This window comes from Nannospalax galili, unplaced genomic scaffold, assembly GCF_000622305.1.
Source record: "Nannospalax galili isolate Female #2095 unplaced genomic scaffold, S.galili_v1.0 scaffold212, whole genome shotgun sequence".
Lineage (NCBI taxonomy): Eukaryota > Metazoa > Chordata > Mammalia > Rodentia > Spalacidae > Nannospalax > Nannospalax galili.
Window position 1 is genome coordinate 2,859,166 of NW_008333884.1, and position 22,253 is coordinate 2,881,418.

Below are 22,253 nucleotides of genomic sequence, written 5' to 3' on the forward strand. Positions count from 1 at the left end.
TTTTATTTATTATTTTTATTTTATGTGTATGAGTGTATTGCCTGCATGTTGAGTGCACTCGTGTCGTGCAATGCCAGAGAGGTCAGAAGTGGGCTTCGGATTCTCCCGGAACTGGAGTTAAGGACGGTTCGTAGCTACCATGTATTTTTTAAAATGTAGTTTTTAAAAAAAGAATTAAGTTGGGGTTGAAGAGATGGCGCAGCAGTTAAGAACACTGGCTGCTCCTACAGAGGACCAGAGTTTGATTCCAGCTGCACATGGCAGCTAACAACTGGCAGTAACTCCAGTTCCAAGGGATCTGATGACACCTTCTGATCTCCCCCAGCACTGCACAATATGTATGGCCTTACATACAAGCAAGCAATAATACTCATACACATAAAATTAATTTTTTTTTTTTACGTAGTTTAAAAACTTTCAAAAAGGAGCCAGCAAAATGACTCAGTGGATAAAGGCACTTGCCTGGCAACACAAGTTTGATCCATGGAACCCACATAACGGGTTCAAAGGAGAATCAACTCCAAAGTGGTCTTCTATCTTCCACACCTGTGTTGTACACATCATACACACACATAAATAATATAAATTTAAAAATTTAAGACTGATGCAGAGGCAGGGGAAGAGAAAGAAAATCAGCATTGCTGGAGAGATGGCTCAGTGGTTAAGAGCACTGGCTGTTCTTGCAGAAAACACAGGTTCAAATCCCAGCCTCACATGGTGGCAAACAACCTTCCATACATAACTCCAGTTCCAAGGGACCTGACATCCTTGTCTGTCCTCCGAGGGCACTGTATGACATGTGTATACTTACACTTATACTGCATGGTACACTCATGCATATAAAATAAAACAAATCAAAAATCAGCATCACAGAAAGTCTTCCTCACCAAAACAGCAAGAAGATACATTGAAGCTTTTTTTCCCAGCACTGCATAATTGGAAGAGTTTTAGCCAGGTATGGTGACTCTCATCTACAATCCTAACACTGGAGAGGCTGAGTGAGCTAAGAGGATCCAAGTGAATCTGAGGTCAGCCTGGTTTAGACAGTGAGACTGTGTCTCAAAGGGGGAAAAAACTTTATCCTTTAATGGAAGCTAAAGGCAAACTGTGGGGAGGAAGGTATCTAAACTTTTGGTAATGTTGCCATCATCATCAGAGAAACCCTTTTAAAGCTGAGGAGGAAGATCACTGTAGGAGAAAGAATGGGTCTTTGTATGAAAAATGTTTCTAGCATATAAGGAAGAAAAAGGTCATTGCAGCTAAGGAAAGCCTGATATAAAACCTTTTTAATTTTTGGTTGGGGAAAAGTGAAAGAAAATGTGACCAGTGCTAAAAACTGTAAGCGGGACTGGAAAGATGGTTCAGCAGTTGAAAGCACTCATTACTCTTTCTTTTTGTGGGACGAGGTCTCCCTGTAGCCCCAGCTGGCCTGAACTCTGCCTGCCACATGCCTCTGCTGGGATTAAAGGTTTGTGCTGTCATGCCCAGCAAGGGCATTCACTATACCAAAGGTAGTACTGAAACACTTAAGATAAAGCCAGGCATGGTGGCGTTTACCTTTGATGGGGGGGAGTGGGCAGAGCGCAGAGGCAGACAGATCTCTGTGAGTTCCAAGTCAGCTGGGGCTACAAGGAAACCCTGTCTCAAAAAGACAAGAAAAAAAAGAAAGATGGAGAGATGGCTCAGTGGTTAAGATCACTTGCTACCCTTCCTGAGGACTCAAGTTTGGATCCCAGCACCCATATCAGGTGGCTCACAACCACTAGCTGGAAGAAGGGGATCCAACCCATGGAGATCTGGGTACCCACACAGGTGGCATACATTCACAGATACACATTAAATAAAAATAAAATCTAAAAACAAAATTCAGGATGACCAGAGAACTCAATCAATTAATGTCTCCACACATGCTCCCCCTACCCCCAGAGCCCCAATATCATGCCCACACAAAATTTTAAACCAAGATGAATGCCTGACATCTAAGCCTTTATTTTTATGTCTGTCTCCTTTACTTTGGCTGAAGGTACAGAGAAAAATCACTGTCCTGAACCCATAGTCACCTTGGATTCCAGGGAGAACAAAACCTCAGTAAACTACCTCCCCATAGAGAGTATCCTGAGACAGAACCAATCATCTTGTAGAAAACAGCTTGCCCCCTCTTCAACTGATGATAGAGACTGCACCATACCACTTGCAAACCAGTATAAAAACAATGATCATCTGGACCACACCCTAACCAGAGGTGCTTAATTAGTCCTATCTCTTGCCTCTTCCCTAATTCTTCAACATAAAACAGATGCCAGTACCCTAAAGGTGGACTGGGGGGGGGGGCTCAACTGGACCTCTTTATTTATTCCTCTTCTCAACATGACCACATTGAATACACCTCCTCTCTGACTGGCATATTGAAGATAGACCACTAAGCTTAGGCCTGCAGCAGCTGACAAATGAATAGCTCTTGCCCTAAATAAAAGTCCAAAATACTCCAGTTACACAACCAAGTTAACTGAATGGAAGGATGGGGGTATGTGAGTTTATTAATGTAAAAGTTTCCAAGGTTTTTTTTTGGGGGGGGGGGCGTCTTTTTGAGACAGGGTCTCCCTCTAGCCCCAGCTAGCCTGGTACTCTATGTAGATCAGGCTGGCCTCGAACTCACTGCCTGCCTGCCTTTGCCTCCTGAGTGCTGGGATTAAAAGGCACAAAAGCCAAGATTTTAATAAACACCCCCAATGATTCTAATCTAGTCTAGTATGTGAGAAATAATTATCTATGACAATGGTTCTCAATCCCAGGAAGGTTTATTTGAACAGCAGAACTTAAAAAATTCTGTATTTTCTTTTCTTTTCTTTTTTTTTTTTTTTTTTTTTAGACAGAGTAATACTATGTAAGCCCTGACTGGTGTTCAGATATTTTACCTAACAAGGTATTCTTAAGATTCTTTTGGTGGGGCTGGAGGGCATGGCTCAGCAGTTAATTCAGGTGGCTCTCAACCACTTGTAACTCAAGCTCCAGGGGATTCCATGCCCTTTTCTGGCTTCTGGGAGCACCCACATTCACATACATATACACAAACACAAATAAATCATCTTTGAAACTTTTCTTGGTAATCTAGTTAAAAATGGAAGAATTTTTGAAGATTTTTTTTGAGACAGGGTCTCCCCATAGCCCCAGCTGTCCTGGAACTTTGTAGACCAGGCTGGCCTTGGACTCACAGAGATCCGCCTGCCTCTGCCTCCCAAGTGCTGGGGACTACAGGCATGTGCCACTACGGCCAGCTTGAAAGCTTGAAGACTTTTTTAAAAAGCGTTCATATTACGTGAACAAAAAGTTGCTGAGAGCCGGGTGTGGTGGCACATGCCTTTAATCCCAGCACTGGGGAGGCAGAGGCAGGTGATCTCTGTGAGTTCAAGGCCAGTGTGGTCTACACAGTGAGTTCCAGGACAGCTGGGGCTACAGGGAGACCCTGTCTCAAAAAGACAAACTCTCAAATAGTAGCCAAACATCTTTATCTATATTCAAAGTCACACAAAAATAAGAGGCTGGCCACCATGGTACATGCCTTTAATCCCAGCAGTTGGAGGCAGAGGCAAAGAGATCTCCAAATTTAAGGCCAGCTTGGTCTATAGAGTGAGCTCCCAGCCAAACTCTCTCAAAAAAAAAAGGAAAAAAAGAAAAAAAGAGGTTAGTGAGATGGCTCTGTGGTTAAGAACACTGGCTGCTCGTGCAGAAGACCTGGATTTAGTTCCCAGCAACAATATAGTGGCTAACAACGGTCCATAACTCCGTGATTTGACTCCCTCTTCTGATCTCTGAAGGCACTATGCAGCATGGGTACACTTATATACACTGCAGTCAATACACTCATATACAACAAAAATAATAAATACAGGGCTGGATAGATGGCTCAGCGGTTAAGAACACTGACTGTTCTTGCAGAAGACCCAGGTTCGAATCCCAGCACCCACATGGCAGCTAACAACTGTCCATAACTCCAGTTTCAGCGGATTTGACAACCTCTTCTGTCCTCCACGAGTATTGCACGACATGAGTGCACTTACTCACATGCAGGCATAACACTCATACACATAAAATAATAATAATATAAAAAAATAATAAAATAAAAAATATTTAAAAAGAACAAAGGGTTACAGTTGTTTGGGAATTTAGCTCAATGGTAGGCCCTGGGTTCAGAACTCAGCTCTGAGAAAAAAGAAGAGTACTGGGGATATACAGTGACAGAGCACTTGCATTAACTACTGTGTTTGAGGCCCTATGTTCAACTCCAAGCTAAATAAATAAAGTGCAATCCCAGCAATGGACAGATGGGAGGGAGACAGGTAGATATCTAGAGCTTGTTGGCCATCTGGCCTACTTTACAAAGTTCCAAGCCAGTAAGACCCTGTTCTCAAACAAAGTTGGAGGGCACCTACAGTATGACACCTGAAGTGGTCCTCTGGTATATACACCAAAAATAACGTGTTTCAGCCTATAAATTCATAAGATGAAATTGTCTTCAAGAGCACAATTCCTGGCTGAGCATGGTAATGCCATCTTTAGTTCCAGCACTAGGGAGGCAGAAGTAGAACCCATCTCTCTGAGTTCAAGGCCAGCCTGGTCTACATAGCAAGTCCCAAGCCAGTCAGGGCTACACAGTAAAACCCTGTCTCAAGAAAAGAGAGGAGAGGAGGGGAGGGAGGAGAAAAGAAGAGCAGACAATTCTTTAATGTATAGGGATACGTGCCTATAATGCCTGTATAATCCCAGCACTCAAGAAATGTGAGGCAAAGACAAGAGATCTCCAATTCCCTGAGGTTCCCTGGCCAGACTGAAGGACACAGAAAAAAGGAAAGGAGAGGAGACAAAGAAAGAGACAGGAAGGACAGAAGACAGAGAAAGAGGAAGAAGAGGAGACAGAGAAGGAAGTGAGTAGAGAGGAAAGAAAAGCAGGCAGGGACACAAATTTCTCAGTATATAGGTGAAGAAAAGCAGGACTTCAAGCCGAGTGACATCTCAAAGGAACTGCAACAGAGAAAACTACCTCCACTCCCAGTTAATGACCACTGGAGTTTAGCGCTAATCCCACTATTTATTTTCTTTTTGATTTATTTTTATGAGTGTTATGTCTACATGTATGTAAGTGCACCCGCATTATGCAGTGCCTGTGGAGACCAAAGAAGGCATTGGATTCCCTGGAACTGGAGTTACAGACAGTTGTTAGCCACCTTTTGGGTACTGGGACTCCAACCCAGGTCCTCTCCAAGAGCAGCCAGTGCTCTTAACCACTGAAGCCATCTCTCCAGTCCCTAATTCCACTATTTCTTGTTGCCTCATCACTGGAAAATATAAATACACATCCACTCTCATATAAAAAAGCACTACTACTCACTGAAATCAAGCTAAAAGATTGTTCAAAGCAACTTTTTTATGTATTTACTGTGTGTGTGTATATTCACATGCTCAAGAGCCACTCACTTTGCTTTACTGAGAAAGAGGCCTCTCTCTCACAGGATTCTGGGGCTCAACAATTAGGCTACGCTGACTGGTCAGGGAACCTCAGGGATCCTCCTGTCTCCACCTCCCCAGGGATGAGATTATAAGCACACTGGCATTACAGGTAAGCAACAGATTTTTTTTTTAAACCTGGATGCTGGTGATTAAATTCAGGTCTTTGTGTTACATGAATGACAATGAGTTAAGCTATCTCCCCAGCCCCCTAAAGCAACTTTCCAAAGTATAAAATTAAAACATAATAAAGCCTCAGTGAGAGATCAGCTCAAGTCCACCAAGACTAGCTTGAACTACATAATACCCTGTCTTTAAAAAAAGGGAAGGAGGAAACTTGGGAAGGGGAAAGAGGAAAGAAAAGGGGAGAAACAGGGCAGGGCGTGGTGACACAGGCCTTTAATCCTGGCACACATGAGGCAGAGGCAAGCAGATCTTTGTGAATTCAAGGTCAGCCTGGTCTATAGAGTTCCAGGCCAGCTGGGGCTACAGGGGAACCCTATCTCAAAGAAGACCAAAAAAAAGTGGGGGTGTAGGGGAGAGTAGGGCCTAGGGTTTTGACGAGTTTACAATGCTACATAAGCATCAAATATAAAGTGAAAGGATTACATCTCTGTAGTAAAACATACCTGACTAAATACCAATCATGTTACCAGTTTGTTATTTTATCTACTAAAATGGTTGACTTTGCAGGGCTGTTTTGAGCACTTAGAGAATAAGCACTTAAGAATGGTAGCTAATAAATAATGGATGGAATTACCTTTAGTTTTATTACTGTAGTAACAATTTTATTTGACTGGCTATGTAGCCCAAACCGGTCTCCAGTTTAGGAACCTCCAGCCTAAGCATCAAGTGCTGGAATTACAAATATGTACCACCACGCCTGGTTGAAAATAGTTTTGTCGGATTTTTGTTTTGGGGGTCAGGGTCTCATACAGTCCAAGGTGGTCTATAATTCACTAGGTAGTAGAAGCCTCGTCTATGCTTAACTTCTGATCCTCTTGTTTCCACCTTCAGAGGGCTGAGGTTACAGGTGTATGCCCCATGCCCGCTTTATGTGGTGCTGGGAATCAATTAGGCAAGCATGCTATACCCCAAGCCCTGCAAACAGCCTTTGTACAGCAGCAATTTACAACAGTACTCAATAAGGATGGGTTTAGTTCTCTTCAGTCTTTAATATGGGACTAAAATCAGTACCAGGTATATTACTCTGCATAAAGCAGAGACCAGTTTTGTGACTCACATTAACTCTGCACATACTAAAATTAGTAATTTTGTTCAGGCATGGTGGTACACATCTATAACTCCAGTACTCAGGAGGATCTCAAGTTTGAAGCCAACCTGAGCTGCATGGTAAGAATCTGTCTCAGAGAAAAAAAAAATTTAAAGGAGTAATTCTGAATGCACTTATACATTAAACCTTTTGTCTATTTTGTTCACTAATGAATCCCAAGTGTCTATAATAGTGACTGGTAATATACAGTTAGAACTCAGTATGTATTATTTATCAAATGAATATGGAAATTGCTTTTAGAACAATTTGAATACTGCAGCTTCTCAAAACAATGGTTGGTTGGTTGGTTGGTTGGTTGGTTGGTTGGTTGGTTTAAGACAGCATCCATCTCCTCAACCCAAGCAAGACTGGAACTTTCAATCCTCCTGATTCGGGCTCACTAGTCTAGCAGGACAGATGAGGGCCCCATACCTAGCCCACAAATTCAAGTAGGACTCTGAACATTTCAAAGCAAAAGTGTTCATCCTGAAGTACCTACCAACCTCAAATAACTATCCACAGTGGTCCACACCTTTAATCCCAGTACTCAGGAGGATGGCTGTGAGTTCAAGGTCAGCTAGGGCTACAGGGAGACCCAGTCTCAAAAAGACCAAAAAAAAACAGATTAAGTAGGTAAACCAGGCTGGCCTTGAACTCTCAGAGATGAGCCTGTCTCTTCAGGGATTAAAGGGGTGGGCCGCACGCCCAGCTGATTAAGTTTTTAACTGACGATTTTGCTAATCAGAACTCATTCATTACTCAAGGTTTACACTCTTTAGAATCACATTTCACAAAATTGGTCATACGTAACCCCATTATTTTTCTAGTCAGTATTCTGAGGCTGCAAACACAAATACTTTCAACACTGATTGACATTTTACTTAATATGGAAATTTCATGCCAAATCCCTAACAGTTTTGCTAGGGAGATATGGTCTCATGAAAATTAATCTCAAAAGAAATGACAACTGCCTTTGAGAAGTCCACACCTCTGCTCTCGGGTCTTTTTAACCCACACACTACTGTGCTTAAAATCTGCATTAAATTTTACTTTTTAAAATATTTTTTATTTTTATTTTATGTACATGAGTATACTGCCTGCATGTATGTGAGTACACCTGTGTCGTGCAATGCCTTAGAGGTCAAAAGAGGGTGTCAGATTCCCCTGGAACCGGTGTTAAGGACTGTTTGGAGCCGTCATGTGGGTACTGGGAATCGAACACCAGTCCTCTGCAAGAGCAACCAGTGCTCCCCTAAAATGGCTGGAGAAATGGCTCAGCAGTTAAGAGCACTGACTGCTCTTACAGAGGACCTGGGTTCAATTCCCAGCACCCACATAGCAGCAGTTACCACCTGTAACTCCAGCTCCCAGGGATGGGACGCCCTCTTCGGACCGCCTCAGGCACTGCATGATATGAGTTACCTCAGGTATTGCATGACATGAGTGCACCAATGCAGGCAATGCACTCATACACATAAAATAAAAATGTAAGTATTTAAAAAAAACAAAACTGCATACCATGCTAGGCTTGGTGATCAATCCTAGCACTCAAGAAGCCAAAACAGGAGGATTATTGTGAACCCAAGATGGACTACATAGTAATACCCACCTCAAGAAGAACAGTGTACCAGCTCAGTGTACTACTCTTACAAAGGACATGGAGGCTCACAATTTTAACTCAAGTTTCAGGGGATCTGACACCCTCTTCTGACCTCCACAGGCACCAGGCACTGACATGGTACCCATACATACATACATGCAGGCACTCACACATACACACAAAATAATCTTTAAGGGAGAAGTGGCTAGAGAGATGGCTCAGCAGTTAAGAGCACTGGCTGTTCTTCCAAAGGACATGGGTTTGATTCCCAGTACCTATATGATGACTAACAGCTGTCTGTAACTCCAGTTCCAGGGGATCTGACACCTTCTTCTGGCCTCCTCAGGCACTACATGACACAGGTGCACTTACATACATGCAGACACAAGTTATACACAAAATAAAAATTAATCAAAAAAATTTTTAAAGGTTGCCTGGATATAAACAATATAAGGCTAGATACAGCTCAGTGGTAGAATGCTTATCTAGCATGCATGAGGCTCTAAGCTTAACCTATAGGGCCATCATAAAAACAAGAGCAAAAAAAGGGGAGGATACCAACCTTCGCTTTCTAGCTATGCAAATTTTCTTAGTTTCAAGATTAAGAACCTTCTGGTGGGCATGATAGGGTTCACCTATAAGCTTGGGTAGGAAGCTGATAAATCCGAAGTTAGTATGGTGTCTACAGCAAAGTTGGAGGCCAGCTTGGGCTCTGTAGAAAAACCCTGTCTTCAAAGAAAAAAAATATTTCCAACAGGCAGGAGATGTAGTTTGGTATATCACTGGCCTAACAAATGTGAGGACTTGGACTGAACCTCCAGCACTGGAAAAAAATTATTTCCAGCAGGCATGGTGGCACTCAAGAGGCACAGACAAAGTCAGTCTTGTCTACATAGGGAGATGCAGGCCAACCAAGACTACATAGTACGACCCTGTCTTTAAAATATAAAATAAAATTAGCTGGGTGTGGTGGCACATGCCTTTAATCCCAGGAGAGGTCAGGAGGCAGGGGCAGAGGCAGGCGGATCTGTGTGAGTTGAGGCCAGCACCCACACGGCACTCCAGTTCCAGGGGATCCGACTATTTCTTCTGTCCTCCACCGGCAATACAGAACATGGGTGCACTTACCTACTTACCTACATGCAGGCAATACACGCATACACATTAAAAAAAAAAAAAAAATCACACATACCGGGCGTGGTAGCCCAGGCCTGTAGTCTCAGCACTTGGGAAGCAGAGGCAGGTGGATCTCTCTGAGTTCAAGGCCAGCCTGGTCTACATAGTGAGTTCCAGGACAGCTGGGGCTACAGGGAGACCCTGTCTCAAAAAGATTAAAAAAATAAAAATAAAACAAAAAAAAAAACCACTCTTGCTAAAAATAATACAAAAAAGGTGGCTTATCCTCTAATATGCTCCTAACAGATCAGTAGCAAAAACAATTATTTAACTTTTCACAAGAATGTTTCACAATACTACCAGACAAGTATTACATTTCACAACAGAGTAATTCTGGAGCCAAGTGTAGTGGCACAGGCCTATAATCCCAGCAGAGACAGGTGGATCTCTGTGAGTTCAAGGCCATCCTGGTCTACAAAGTCCATCCTGGTCTACAAAGTGAGTTCCAAGCCAGCTGGGACTACAGGGAGACCCTGTCTCAAAAACACAAAAAAATACAACAAAATAAAAAGAGTAATTCTGAAAGCACAATTTTCTAATGGCCTTGTAAATTAGTAGACTAAGCAGACAATCTCCATCGTACAGATGAAGAACCCAACTGATTACAATGATGTAGGGGAAAGTTCTGAACTTAGGATACTATTGCCAACAGTAAGTCTACTCTATGTTTTAAAGCACAGAGCTAGCTCAAGGTAGACAAAATAATAGCATTATCTGGTTCTGACACTATCAGTCCAAATGACTAATTGGTATGCCAACTAGCTCTATTTTCAGCAACTACCGTATCCTTGACTTTTCCCATTCCTCCTTTGGAACATAAAGCAACTAGGATGAAATCTTTTCCATTTTCCTTTGATCTAACTCAGGTTTTGCCAAAAGCTAAATTTATTTGAAGAACATCAAAAGTTGTCAGGACTTAGATCTACAGTATCTCTATGGCAGAGAAACAAAACTTAGGACATTTGCCTGCGATTATAAATGAGCTAGGCATTGACGGCATATACCTGTAATCTGAGTACTCAGGAAGATCTGAAGCTGGAGGCCAGCCTTCTCTAAAGTAGCTGGATATAGTGGTACACCATACTTGGAAACCCACCACTGAAAGGTAGTAGCAGTAAGGCTCTCACAAGTTTGAAGCAGACTTGTCCGCAAAGCAACTTCCAGGCCAGCCAGGGTATATTTTGGTGACACTGTCACCAAAAATAACAAAACGAAAATAAACAGGGAATGGATGGGAAGACAGCTCAATCTATACTGTACAAGCACGAGGACCTGAGTTCTCCCTCTAGACTCACATGAAAGAGAGAGGCACGTGGTGGCACAGGCCTTTAATCCCAGTACTCAGGAGGCAGATCTCTGAGTTCCAGGCCAGCCTAGTCTACATAGTGAGTTCCAAACCAGCTCGGGCTACAGAGAGACCCTGTCTTAAAAAGGAGAGACAAACAGACAGACAGACAGACAGACAGACACACACACACACACATACACACACACACAGTGGCTCTTGTAATCCCAGCCCCATGGAGAAGGGAAGACAAGTGGATCCCTGGATCCCATTGGCCAGCCAGTCAGGCTTAGTAAACTCCAGGCCTGTGATAAGACTGTCTCAAAAACAAGGTAAATAGCTCCTGAAGGACACCTAATGCTGACCTCTGGCCTCTACATATGCACATGCACCTGAAAACACAGGAATGTACCCACACACAAACCTGTACACCAACAAAAAAGAAAATTATAATGAATGGCCTTAAGTAGGGTGGCTTTAAGGACAATTTTTAGTCCAGGAAAATCCTAGTTTTTATGCCAGCTGTTACAGTACAATCAATAATTAGCATTCCTTTTATTTTTTCTAGGATGTCCTCACTTGAATGATAACCTTTTTGTTATGACTGACAACTATTTAGTAAGTTTCATGAGCTTCTGAAACTTTTCAGGCCTGGTTAAGCATAAACGTTTAATTAAAGCAGCTCAAATATACAGTTATGTTGGCAACACCAGTGTCGATTTGGATATATAAGTACTTAACTGTACCAAGCTAGTTACAGAAAGACTAACTACCTTTTGGTGGTGTTCTTCACTACCCATTAGCGGATTCTATTTTACAGCTATCTTGGTTATTTGGAATATTTATAAATCATATGCCAACCAGTGTCTGTCCTAAAAATTTGGTACCTTTAAAGATATTCATTTAGACAAAAATGGAGAAAAAAAATTCTACAAGCCAGGCATGGTGGTGCACACCTTTAATCCCAGCACTTGGGAGGCAGAGGCAGGCGGATCTTTGTGCGTCCAAGGCCAGCCTGGTCTACATAGTGAGTTCCAGGCCAGCTGGGGCTACAGAGAGACCCTCTCTCAAAAAGACCAAAAAAAGAAAAGAAAGAAAAAAAAATGTTTTAGATAGCCTTAGAGCCTTAGAGTCATATCATTATAGTTTTGTTCTACACAGCGCAAGTGACTGCAGAGGCTAGAGGGGTTGAATGCCCTGGAACTGGAGTTATAGGCAGTTTTGAGCAGCCAAATGTGGGCACTAGGAACCAAACTCATGTCCTCTCCAAGAGCAGTATCCACTCAATCCCTGAGCCTCCACTGCAGGCTCCAAACCAGGGTTTTTAAGAAAGTTCCTACTAGGCTTGCTAACCTCGTTGCTCAGGAGGCTGAGATGACAGGAAAAGGAAGTCTGAGTCCAGCCTGGACAAGACAGTGAGTCTCCACTCTTAAAAACTTTAAAAAAAAAAACAAACTTTTTTTAGATAGAGCCTCTCAGCCAGGCGTGGTGGCACACACCTTTAATCCCAGCACCCGGGAGGCAGAGGCAGGCAGATCTCTGTGAGGTCAAGGCCAGCCTGGTCTACATAGTGAGTCCCAGGACGACTGGGGCTACAGGGAGACCCTGTCAAAAAAAGACCCGTCCCAAAAAAAAAAACAATAGAGCCTCTCCTCAGTCTCAGGAGTGGGAAGAGGAAGAGAGGTCACCAAACCTGGACCGTGTATGTGAGCACACGTTCTCAAATCACATAAAATCCCTCACTCATGAAGCCTTGAAATGCAATTTTGTATAGTTTGTACTGAAAAAAAGCACTGTTTCTTAAGGAAAGTGCTAAGGTATTTTATCCCTAGATAAATCATAAACATCAATAATGACCTCTAGACAAGTCATAGGCATCACGATATTACTATCTGGTCAGGTGTAGTGCTGCCTGCTTTCAGGTCGAGGGTCACCAATTCAAAGACTGGCCAGTTACACAGCAAGAGCCTATGCTAAAAAAAAAAAAAACAGAATGTAGTGGCGCACACCTTTAATCCCAGCACTCAGGAGGCAGAGGCAGGAGGATCTCTGAATTCGAGGCCAGCCTGGTCTACATAGCGACCCTGTCTCAAAAAGACCAAAAAAAAAAAAAAAAAACCATAACCCCCACCCAGAAACTAGTCAGACATGATGGCACACATCTTTAATTTCAGCACTTGGGAGGCAGAAGTGGGTGGATCTGTGAGATTAAGGCCAGCCTGGTCTACATGGTGAGTTCCAGGCCTGCTGGGTTATAGGGAGACCCTGTCTGAAAAACAAAAGGGGCTAGAGAAATGGCTAAGCAGTTAAAGAACACTGGCTGCTCTTGCAGAGGACCTGGGTTCAATTCCCAACACCCAGATGACTAACAATCGTCCATAACTCCAGTTTCAGAGATCCGACTCTCTTCTGACCTCTATGTATGAGCATTGCACAACACAGGTGTACTACCATACATTGAAGCAATACACTCATACACATAAAAATAATAAGCTGGGCATGGTGGCACACGCCTTTAATCCCAGCACTCAGGAGGTAGAGGCAGGTGGATCTCTGTGAGTTCAAGGTCAGCCTGGTCTACATAATGAGTTCGAGGCCAGCTGGAGCTACAAAGAGACCCTGTCACAAAAAGACCAAAAATAAAATAAATGAATAAATATGTATACCATATAAAGTTCAGGAATTTAGCATTTACCCAGCGTGTCATTAGTTTGCATATAAAGAAGTACAGTTTTCTTGAAGTTCAGGGAAACACATCCTCAAATATCAAGAAAATGCTTCAGGGGCTGGAGAGATGGTTCAGCAGTTAAGAGCGCTGACTGCTCTTGCAGAGGACGCAGGTTTGATTCCCAGCACCCACATGGCAGCTATGAACCATCCTTAGCTCCAGTTCCAGGGGAATCCGACGCCCTCTTCTGACTTCCGAGGCACTGCATGACACCAGTGCACTCACATACATGCAGGCAATACACTCATACACATAAAAAAATAATAATAAATTTTTTTTTTTAAATACTTCGGATCAAGCCGGGCATGGTGGCGCACACCTTTAATCCCAGCACTCGGGAGGCAGAGGCAGGTGGATCTCTGAGAGTTCAAGGCCAGCCTGGTCTATATGGTGAGTTCCAGGACAGCAGGGGCTACAGGGAGACCTGCCTCAAAAAGACCAAAAAAAAAAAAAAAAGCTTCAGATCACATCAGACTACTTTAAAACTTGGAAAATTAAATGCATTATTTCACTGGGATAAAAATTTCACTTAGCATATCAGATTAAAGTCAAGAAATACTTAAATACTTCCTAATGCTGTGGTTGTAGCTCAGAGGTAGAGAGCACTTGCCTAGCACACAGCTCTTGGGGCCCTAGGACCAGGGGAAAATACATAACCTATTCTTTTGACCAAGTTAGCCAAACAATTATGAAAGACTTCTTCTGTAAACTTTTTCTTTTGCTTTTTCCTACCTTCCCCATCATCTCAGCACTCAGGATTGAACCCAGGACCTTGCAACATGTTCAGCAAGCACTTAACATCCTCAAGACCTTTTTTACTTTGCTTTGAGACAAGGTCTAGCTTAATTGCCAAGGCAGGGCTCTCTAACTTGAAATCCTCCAGCCTCAGCCTCACTCCTGCTGGGATTACAGTCATGAGCACCAATGTGCAGCCACAGTGATTTTTTTTTATAAAAGATGAAAAGAGGGCCAGGTGAAAAGCTGAAAAGAGGTAGCTCAGCAGGTACAATCTGCCCTGCATGGTGGCACATGCCTTTAATCCCAGCACTCAAGGGGCAGGGAGATCTCAAAGCTAGCCTGGTCTACATAGCAAGTGCCAGGTTAGCTGGGGCTACAGGGAGACCCTATCTCAAAACAAACAAAAAACATGCTACCAGGACTGGAAAGATGGCTCCCAGGAAAAAGGAGCACTGGCTGCTCTTGCAGAGGACCTGGGTTGATTCCCAGCACCCACTCCAAGTCCAGGGGAAGCCAATGCCCTCTTCTGACCTCCACAGGTACTGCACCACATGGGTGCACTTACATACAGGCAATATGCTCATACACATAAAATAATACAGTAATATTTTTTAAAGACATGCTCCCCCCATCCTTTACTAACTAGCAGAATGTTTTTTTTGTTTTTTGGTTTTTTTTTTTTATGTGTATGAGTGTATTGCCTGCAGGTAGGTAAGTGCACCCGTGTCATGGAGGACAAGAGGCCATCGGATCCCCTGTAACTGGAGTTAACAGCTAACTGTCATGTGGGTGCTGAGATTCAAACTCAGGTCTTCTGCAAGAATCACTGGTGTTCTTAACCGCTGAGCCATCTCTCCAACCCCCAGAATATGTTCTTATAGAGAAGAGGCCTTGGTGTTTAAAAAAGAAACGGCTCTGAAGTCAATGACTGAGAACAGATGCATTTCTGATGTTGCAGTATTCAAAGCAACCCAAGCGACCATGAAAAAAAAAAACTTACCCACCACATCCCATAGAGCCACTCCTGACAGGATGAAGAGTATTAAGAACAAAATCAGAAACTACCACTCAAGCCCAAATGAAACATATGCTGACCACTCTGACCCCTCAACCCCCAAAATAGGAAAAATATTCCTTTTTGGACAGGCCTACCAGCTCCTTGGGAGGCTAAGGCAGGAGGAGGACAGGAAATTCAAGGCCTATCTGGACAACTTTGTGGATCCTGTCTCAAAATAGAGAGCTGGGGATAGAGCTCCATGGTAGATTGCTTGCCTAGCACACATGAAGCCCTGAGTTTCATCCCCAATGCTCCCCCATGCTTTCCTATACCACTGTGTTAAGTTTAAATATATGGAAAAGTTAAGGCTGGATTGAATATAAAAAAAATGGTAACTTGATTAATATGCCTACAAATACACAGAAGCTATTTCTTAGACTACTAACTTGTTAAAGAGATTACTAAACCTAAGGTAAACAGTCTTAGCCCCAGGCTTCCTATATGCAACCCAAAAAAGTCCTGGTCTGAACATAGCTTCTCAGCCGTTTTTCCAAGACCATTAAATAATCTATATAAATTGATTTTAATACCCCAGGGGAGAGTTAAATAAAGCTATTTCAGGCACTAGTTTCCACACAAGCATGCAAAACACAGACAAGCCTTTAGGGCAGTAACAAAAAGGCCAGTTAAAAGGCCAACATTTCTATCCAAGTATCCCCAAACCAATTCATTCCAATGCATCTCCTTTCACTTACCATGAGAGCAATTTTATTTAGTAACTACTACTAAAGGACCACTTTTGTTATACAAACAAAACTTCATTACTGCAATCAATAAAGGAGTGGACAACTATTTCCTGTGACTGCCTCCCTCCATTCCCTTTATAGTGAATCCCTTTCTTATGCCAAGTCACAGGAGTACTTCACCCAGATCCTTCTCCCTTTTAGGACCTGAAGGGGGAACATAATAAATGGTCACCAAGCGGTAGAGTCCTGTGAATAACCAAAAAGGGCTTTGGTCAAAAATCATCAGCAGTCAAATCTCAAATATGATTTAAAATTAACCTGCCATTTATTTGGAAGCTACAATCACATAAGCTTCCAAATCCTTTTTTTTTTTTTAAGAATTTTAAAAACAAAAAAGCTCCCCCTGAATTTTATTTAATTTTTTGGTTATCACACTGAATTTACTGAGCCTATATCCCCACAAAACAGCATTCAAATGTAATTTCAAGTTTTCCTCCCAAGGACCCTAAATTAAGGGGGAAACTTATTTGGGGACGTTATAGAGACAGTAACCTCCAATACTAGCAATACTGGCTTTGAAAGGTATTGAAATAAAGACAAAGCTGACCTTGAGATGTACTTGTACTTTCCCCCATCTTACTATTCTCCTCCCTCTCCCAACAGGAGCCTGGTTCGATACAAACAGCAATTTAAAAATTCTACAAGACAGTATTTAGTTCAGTATCTTTCGGCAATTTGAGGTTTTGAGTCTTTATTGAAGCTCTTTCCAAACCCCTATATGCTAATTTCTGATGGGACTCTAGGACTAATCCAAAAACTACCCGCAGGCCAAAAAAGAGATTTAAGGGTCGGGTCCAACCTCATTTTTGAAAAACAAGTGGCCTCAAGCAATTAGGTAAAATCTGAGGACCAACAGCACTTGTTTCCAACCACGTCTTTCATCTCTCCCTCCACCACAAAAGCATTAAAACCACAGGAACCACACTTCTGATCCTTCACTTTTTAAATACTATTTTGATGGATATTGGGTAACTCAAGCAGTAGGTCCAAAATTGGGGGAAGAAGGCATTAAAAAATATAAACTGCTGATGACCGACTAAACAAACATAACTGACATTTCAAAAGTTCTCAGAAAGGACTAAACATTCAACTAACCAGGAGCCAAGGCTGTGTAGCTCAATGGCAGGGGTGCTGGCCTAGCATGGACTAGGTCAAGGCTCTGGGTTCCATGGGGGGGAGGGCTAAAATGAACAAAGAGTAACTATTAAAATTTGTATAAAAAACCACTTACTTAAAATGGATAAAAGAGGGCTGGAGCGTTAGCTAAATGTTAGAGCGCGTGCCTAGCAAGCGTGTAACTCTGGGTTCGAGCCCCAGCAGAGCAAAAATCAAGTTATAAAATGGATCACCTACATTCGAAATCCAAAACCCCAAGCCTCAGCTGAGTGGTTAGAATAGGGAAAGAGTCCCCAAACCAAGCAAGACCACGATTCCAAGCCTGGGTTGTCAGCCGAAATACTTACTAAACATTATCTGAAGTAACTATTTTTTCAACAGGTCTTTCCATGGGTCATAATGGTGCGTGTAAATAAGAAAGTCTTTTTACTGACGGGTAGACTGAGGCACGGGCACTGCAAAGGGCAGTACTAAAGAGGCAAGCCCTCCTGCATTCTATGTTCTATCCACCAGACCCCAGTGCTTGTCAAGCCTGCGGGGTATTTAAAAAAAAAAAAAAAAAAAATCGCAGGAACTTTGGGATATCTTGGAAAGGAGGAAACGAAGCAGGAGTGAACGAGCCTCTTCGGCACCTCCCCGGAAGAAGGCGAGGCTAAAAAGCCCCCAACCACTCACTCCGGGCGTGCATGCCCATGGGGAAAGATCCAATCGCGGCCCCCGCCGGCGTCCACCCCAGGATGAGCTGCAGTGATTCCACACTCTTCACCCTCGCCCCACCACCGGCTCGAAGCAGCCCCTCTGCTCCAGAGGCTTCTCCTTTGTGAGACTCCACAGCCGCCGCCCCACGCCAGGCCTCCGGGAAAAAGCCACCGCCCCCACCCGCCATATTTCCCTGAAAGGCGCCCGCGCTACAGATCCCGGGTTCCTCCCTCCGCCGAGGGACCGGTGCTCCTGCTCCCAGCATCCCACCGGATTGTTCTCCACACCCCGCCACCGTCCCGCAAGCTCCTGTGGGGAAAGCGCGCCGGGAGACGGCACCCGCCATCTCCTCCCCCTCACCCGCCCCGGGACTCGCCCTCCCCCCCAGCCGCCATTTTACAACCAACTCCTCCACCCTACCACCTCGGCCAGCCGGCTCGCGCGTGTCGGCCAGCTGAGGACACCCAAGGGGTCAAATTTCCGGGCCCGGAGACTGCCGTCGCTCCGGGAGACCTCAGGCCCCGTCCCACCTCAAAACCCACGTCCCCCGGCCAGACTCGGAGACGAGGCCGCCATTTTGTCTCCGGTTCCCGGCCTCTGTGGGCGGCGGCGGAGGGTCCGAGGCTTCCAGTCCCCCGGCATCCCTCCAACTCACCGTCGTATCGCTCAGCCTGCTCTGCCAGCTTCGCCTGGTACACCAGATCCTCCCGATCATCCATAGCGGCAGCGGCTCCGGCAGGGTCTGCGCGACGGATGGAAGCGGATAGCGTCTCCGACTCTCTCAACCTCTCGCTCCGCGTCCGAGCAGCAAAAATGGCGGCGCCTCAATCCGGGACTTCCGCCTGCGCACGCGGACAACTGCTCAGCTCTATGGCAACCGCTCCCTGGCAACTGGCGCGGGGGGGCGGGTCCAGGAGTTCGGCGCCAGAAAAGGCTGGAACTAGAGAAACAGACGCCCCTCCTCCGTCGGCTCCGCGGGCGCCGGAGTGTTGCGGCGGGAACTGCGAAGGAGAGCGGCCTGGGAGCCGGAGAGGCGGAGGCCGGCATTGCCCGCGAGTAGACGGGCGAAGTACCGGAAGGAGTCCCTTGCAGTAGCAAGAAAAGAGCTTGCTCTGTCCAGTCTTGCTCGGTTTTTTTCTTACCCAAATACAACATGGGCCTTACGGGTACCTGATTAAAGTTGGCAAGTGAAGAAGGGAGGGCTCAGTTGTCACGCATCTTCTCCTCCCGCACACACACTGTAATCCTTTTCTGCTCTGCTTCGGCCCTATTTTTCCTCTTTGGCCTACCATAGATAGGAATAGGAAAATGGTTAATCACTGGTTTGGCCAGCATGGTGCGCATGTCTTTAATCTCAGCACTCCAGAGGCAGAGGCAGGAGGATCTCGTGAGGCCAGCCTGGTCTACATAGCAAGTTCCACACCAGAGCTACTTGACACTATCTCAAAAAAAAAAAAAAAAATCGAAAATTAAGTCCCAGGTTTGCCTTGGCATGTGTAGTAACACACACACACCTGTCTTCCTTCCCAGCACTGCAGTGGCAAGAAGATGGAGGATCAGGAACTTGAGTCTAGGCTAGGCCACATAACAAATCCCTATCTCAGGTAAGGGGCGGGGGTGGGGAGGTGGGGGCCTAGTCTTTCAAGGTGCGCCAGAGTGGAGTAAGAGCAAGTTGACATTGAGGTGACAGAAATAATGCTCAGTGGGAATTCACCTGCTATGACCTTGCCTGTTTTGCTTCTGCCTGAATTCACAGCATCTTGTGCTCAATAACTGCTGCTATGGCTGGACAGGATAGGGGTCTAAGTGTGGCGTAAGGAGGTCGGAATCAAATTATGAAAGGCCTTGGGTGACAGGCTAAGAGGTTAGCATCTTAGAGTATGACCAGAGGGGAATTGTTTTGTTTTGTTCAAGTGATGGGGACTGAACCCAAGCCTCCAGCATGTGCTCTGCCATGAGTTATAGCCCCAGCCAGGTGAGCTATTTTTGGATGACTACATGGAAGATGACATTATCATAGTTATGCTTTTCTAAAGTATTGCATATTTGAGAGGTGTCAATTCAACACCTGTAATTCCAGCAGAATGGAAGCAGAGGCAGGAGGATTGATTGCCACAAGTTCAAAGCCAGCCTGGACTACAAAATAAGACCTTGTCTCAAAACACAGGGAGAAAGAGAGAGAAGAGACTGATTGCATGGTGATTAAGGAGGAAGGTAAATTATCATATTACAGTAATCTAAGCAAGAGGCAACAGATGATAGCAGTATAAATAGAAAGGAAAGGACAGATAGGAACAGCATTACAGAGAAAAGCCACAGGACTTTGTAGCTGAACAGATGTGGAAAATAAAACAGTAATTGACAGCTGGATGTAGTGGAGCACGCTTTTAGTCCCAACACCTAGAAGGCAGAGGCAAGTGGATCTCTTGAGTTTGAAGCCAGCCTGGTCTACATAGCAAGTTCCTGGATAGCCAGGGCTACATAGTGAGAGCCTGTCTCAAAAAAAAAGAATAATAATTTGACTTCTCATCTTCCAACCCTTAATCTCAGGAATGAGTAGCAGTACCATTAAGCAAAATGTAGGAATACAGACCTGAATGTGGTGACCCACCTATAGTCCCAGCACCTGAGAGACTGAGGCAGGAGGATTGCCATGAGCTTGAAGCCAGCCTGGGCTAGAAAGTAAGACCATATCTAAACAAACAAATAGGAATCCAGGAAGAGTTTCTGGTGGAATGTGAAGACATGAATTCTATTTGGCATATGGTGGTTCTGAAGTCCCCAATGTAAGAGACATTAAATACCAGTCTTTCAAACCCTGTAAAACTTGGATTATGACAAGAAATTCTAATCTTTTTTTAAAGAAATCCTAATCTTTTAATTCCATCATACCCTGTAAAACTTTTATGTGAAGACCGCATTGCATTCCCTAACCCCAAGGCCTGGGGCAGTAGAGCTCTTTTCTTTTTGCCAAGTATGTTAAACTAGCCAACAGGGAAGACTGTGCGGTCAGACCCCAGCCAAAAAGGAAAAGACATAGTATTCTTGTATTAGGGATAAACCTATCAAGCGGAGCTGGAGAGATGGCTCAGCAGTTAAGAGCACTAGCTGCTCTTTCAGAAGACCTGGGTTCAGTCCCCAGCACCCATGTAGTGGCTAACAACTGTTCTTGACTCCAGCTCCAGAGGATCCAAAGCCCTCTTCTGACATACATAGACATTGTGCAACATGGGTACATGTAGATACTTGCAGGCAACATACTCATACACATAAAAATTAAAAAAAAATTTTTTTTGGTCTTTTTGAGGCAGGGTCTCCCCAGCTCTCCTGGAACTCACTATGTAGACCAGGCTGGCCTTGAACTCACAGAGATCCACCTGCCTCTGCCTCCCGAGTGCTGGGATTAAAGGCGTGCGCCACCACACCCAGTATAAAATATATTTTAAAAACTATCAAGCTTTGGAATCCTAACTGACCACACAACACATCCTTTTGCAAAAATAAAATCTGCAAAATTTGCCTTAATGAATTACGTTTTTTCTTCATCCGTGTTCTTTGTGTGGCGTTGGTGGGGGTCCCTTGGACCTGAGATTTTATTTATAACACCAAGGATTACCCAGGAAGAATAGCATGGGGTTGAAAAGGAAGACTGACAAAGCTGGCACGGTGGTGCGTACCTGTAATCCCAGCATTGAAGGACTTGAGGCAGGAAGATCAGGAATGCAAGGCCATCCTCAGCTGCATACTGAATTCAAAGCCTGCCTGGGTTACATAAAACTCTGTCTCAATAAACAGGGCTGGGGAGATGGCTCAGCAGTTAAGAACACTGGCTGCTCTTGCAGAGGACCTGGGTTTGGTTCCCAGCATTCACATGACAGGTAACAACCATCTGTAACTCCAGTTACAGAGGATCTGATGCCTTCTTCTGGCCTCCACAGACATTACATGCACGTGGTACACTTACATACTTGCAGGCAAAACACTCATATACATAAAAATAATTTTTTTAAAAAAAAAAAGAAGTAAGGAAAGGAAGGGACAGACTGACATTCCAAACAAAAGAGGCTAGCTGGGTGAAGTGGCACATGCTATAGTCCCAGATCTTCAGGACGCTAGAGGTTCACTTTAATTCAAGAGTTCCAGGCCAGCCTCGGCAACATAGACCCTGTCTCAAAAGAAGAGAGGCTGCCATTGAACTAGCTACAGAGTATGTGGAAGGGGCTAAGCAGGATAGCTTGGGTAAAGGCCTTTGCTTTAAAGGCTAAGGAACTGAATTTAATCACTGAATCCCACATGGTAGAAAGAAAGAACCAACTCCTACAAGTTGTCTACA

At 44.2% G+C, this 22,253-nt stretch overlaps 1 protein-coding gene across 1 annotated transcript in view; it reads right to left on the reverse strand.

Moving 5' to 3' along the window:
• Positions 1-18,759, reverse strand: part of Ywhae (tyrosine 3-monooxygenase/tryptophan 5-monooxygenase activation protein epsilon) — a 40,955-nt gene extending 22,196 nt beyond the window's left edge. The window contains exon 1 of the mRNA XM_008828766.3: positions 18,576-18,759. Coding sequence (XP_008826988.1) covers positions 18,576-18,639 — 64 coding nt within the window. The 5' untranslated portion in view covers positions 18,640-18,759. The remainder of the gene's footprint in view (positions 1-18,575) is intronic.
• Positions 18,760-22,253: the final 3,494 nt, after the last annotated feature.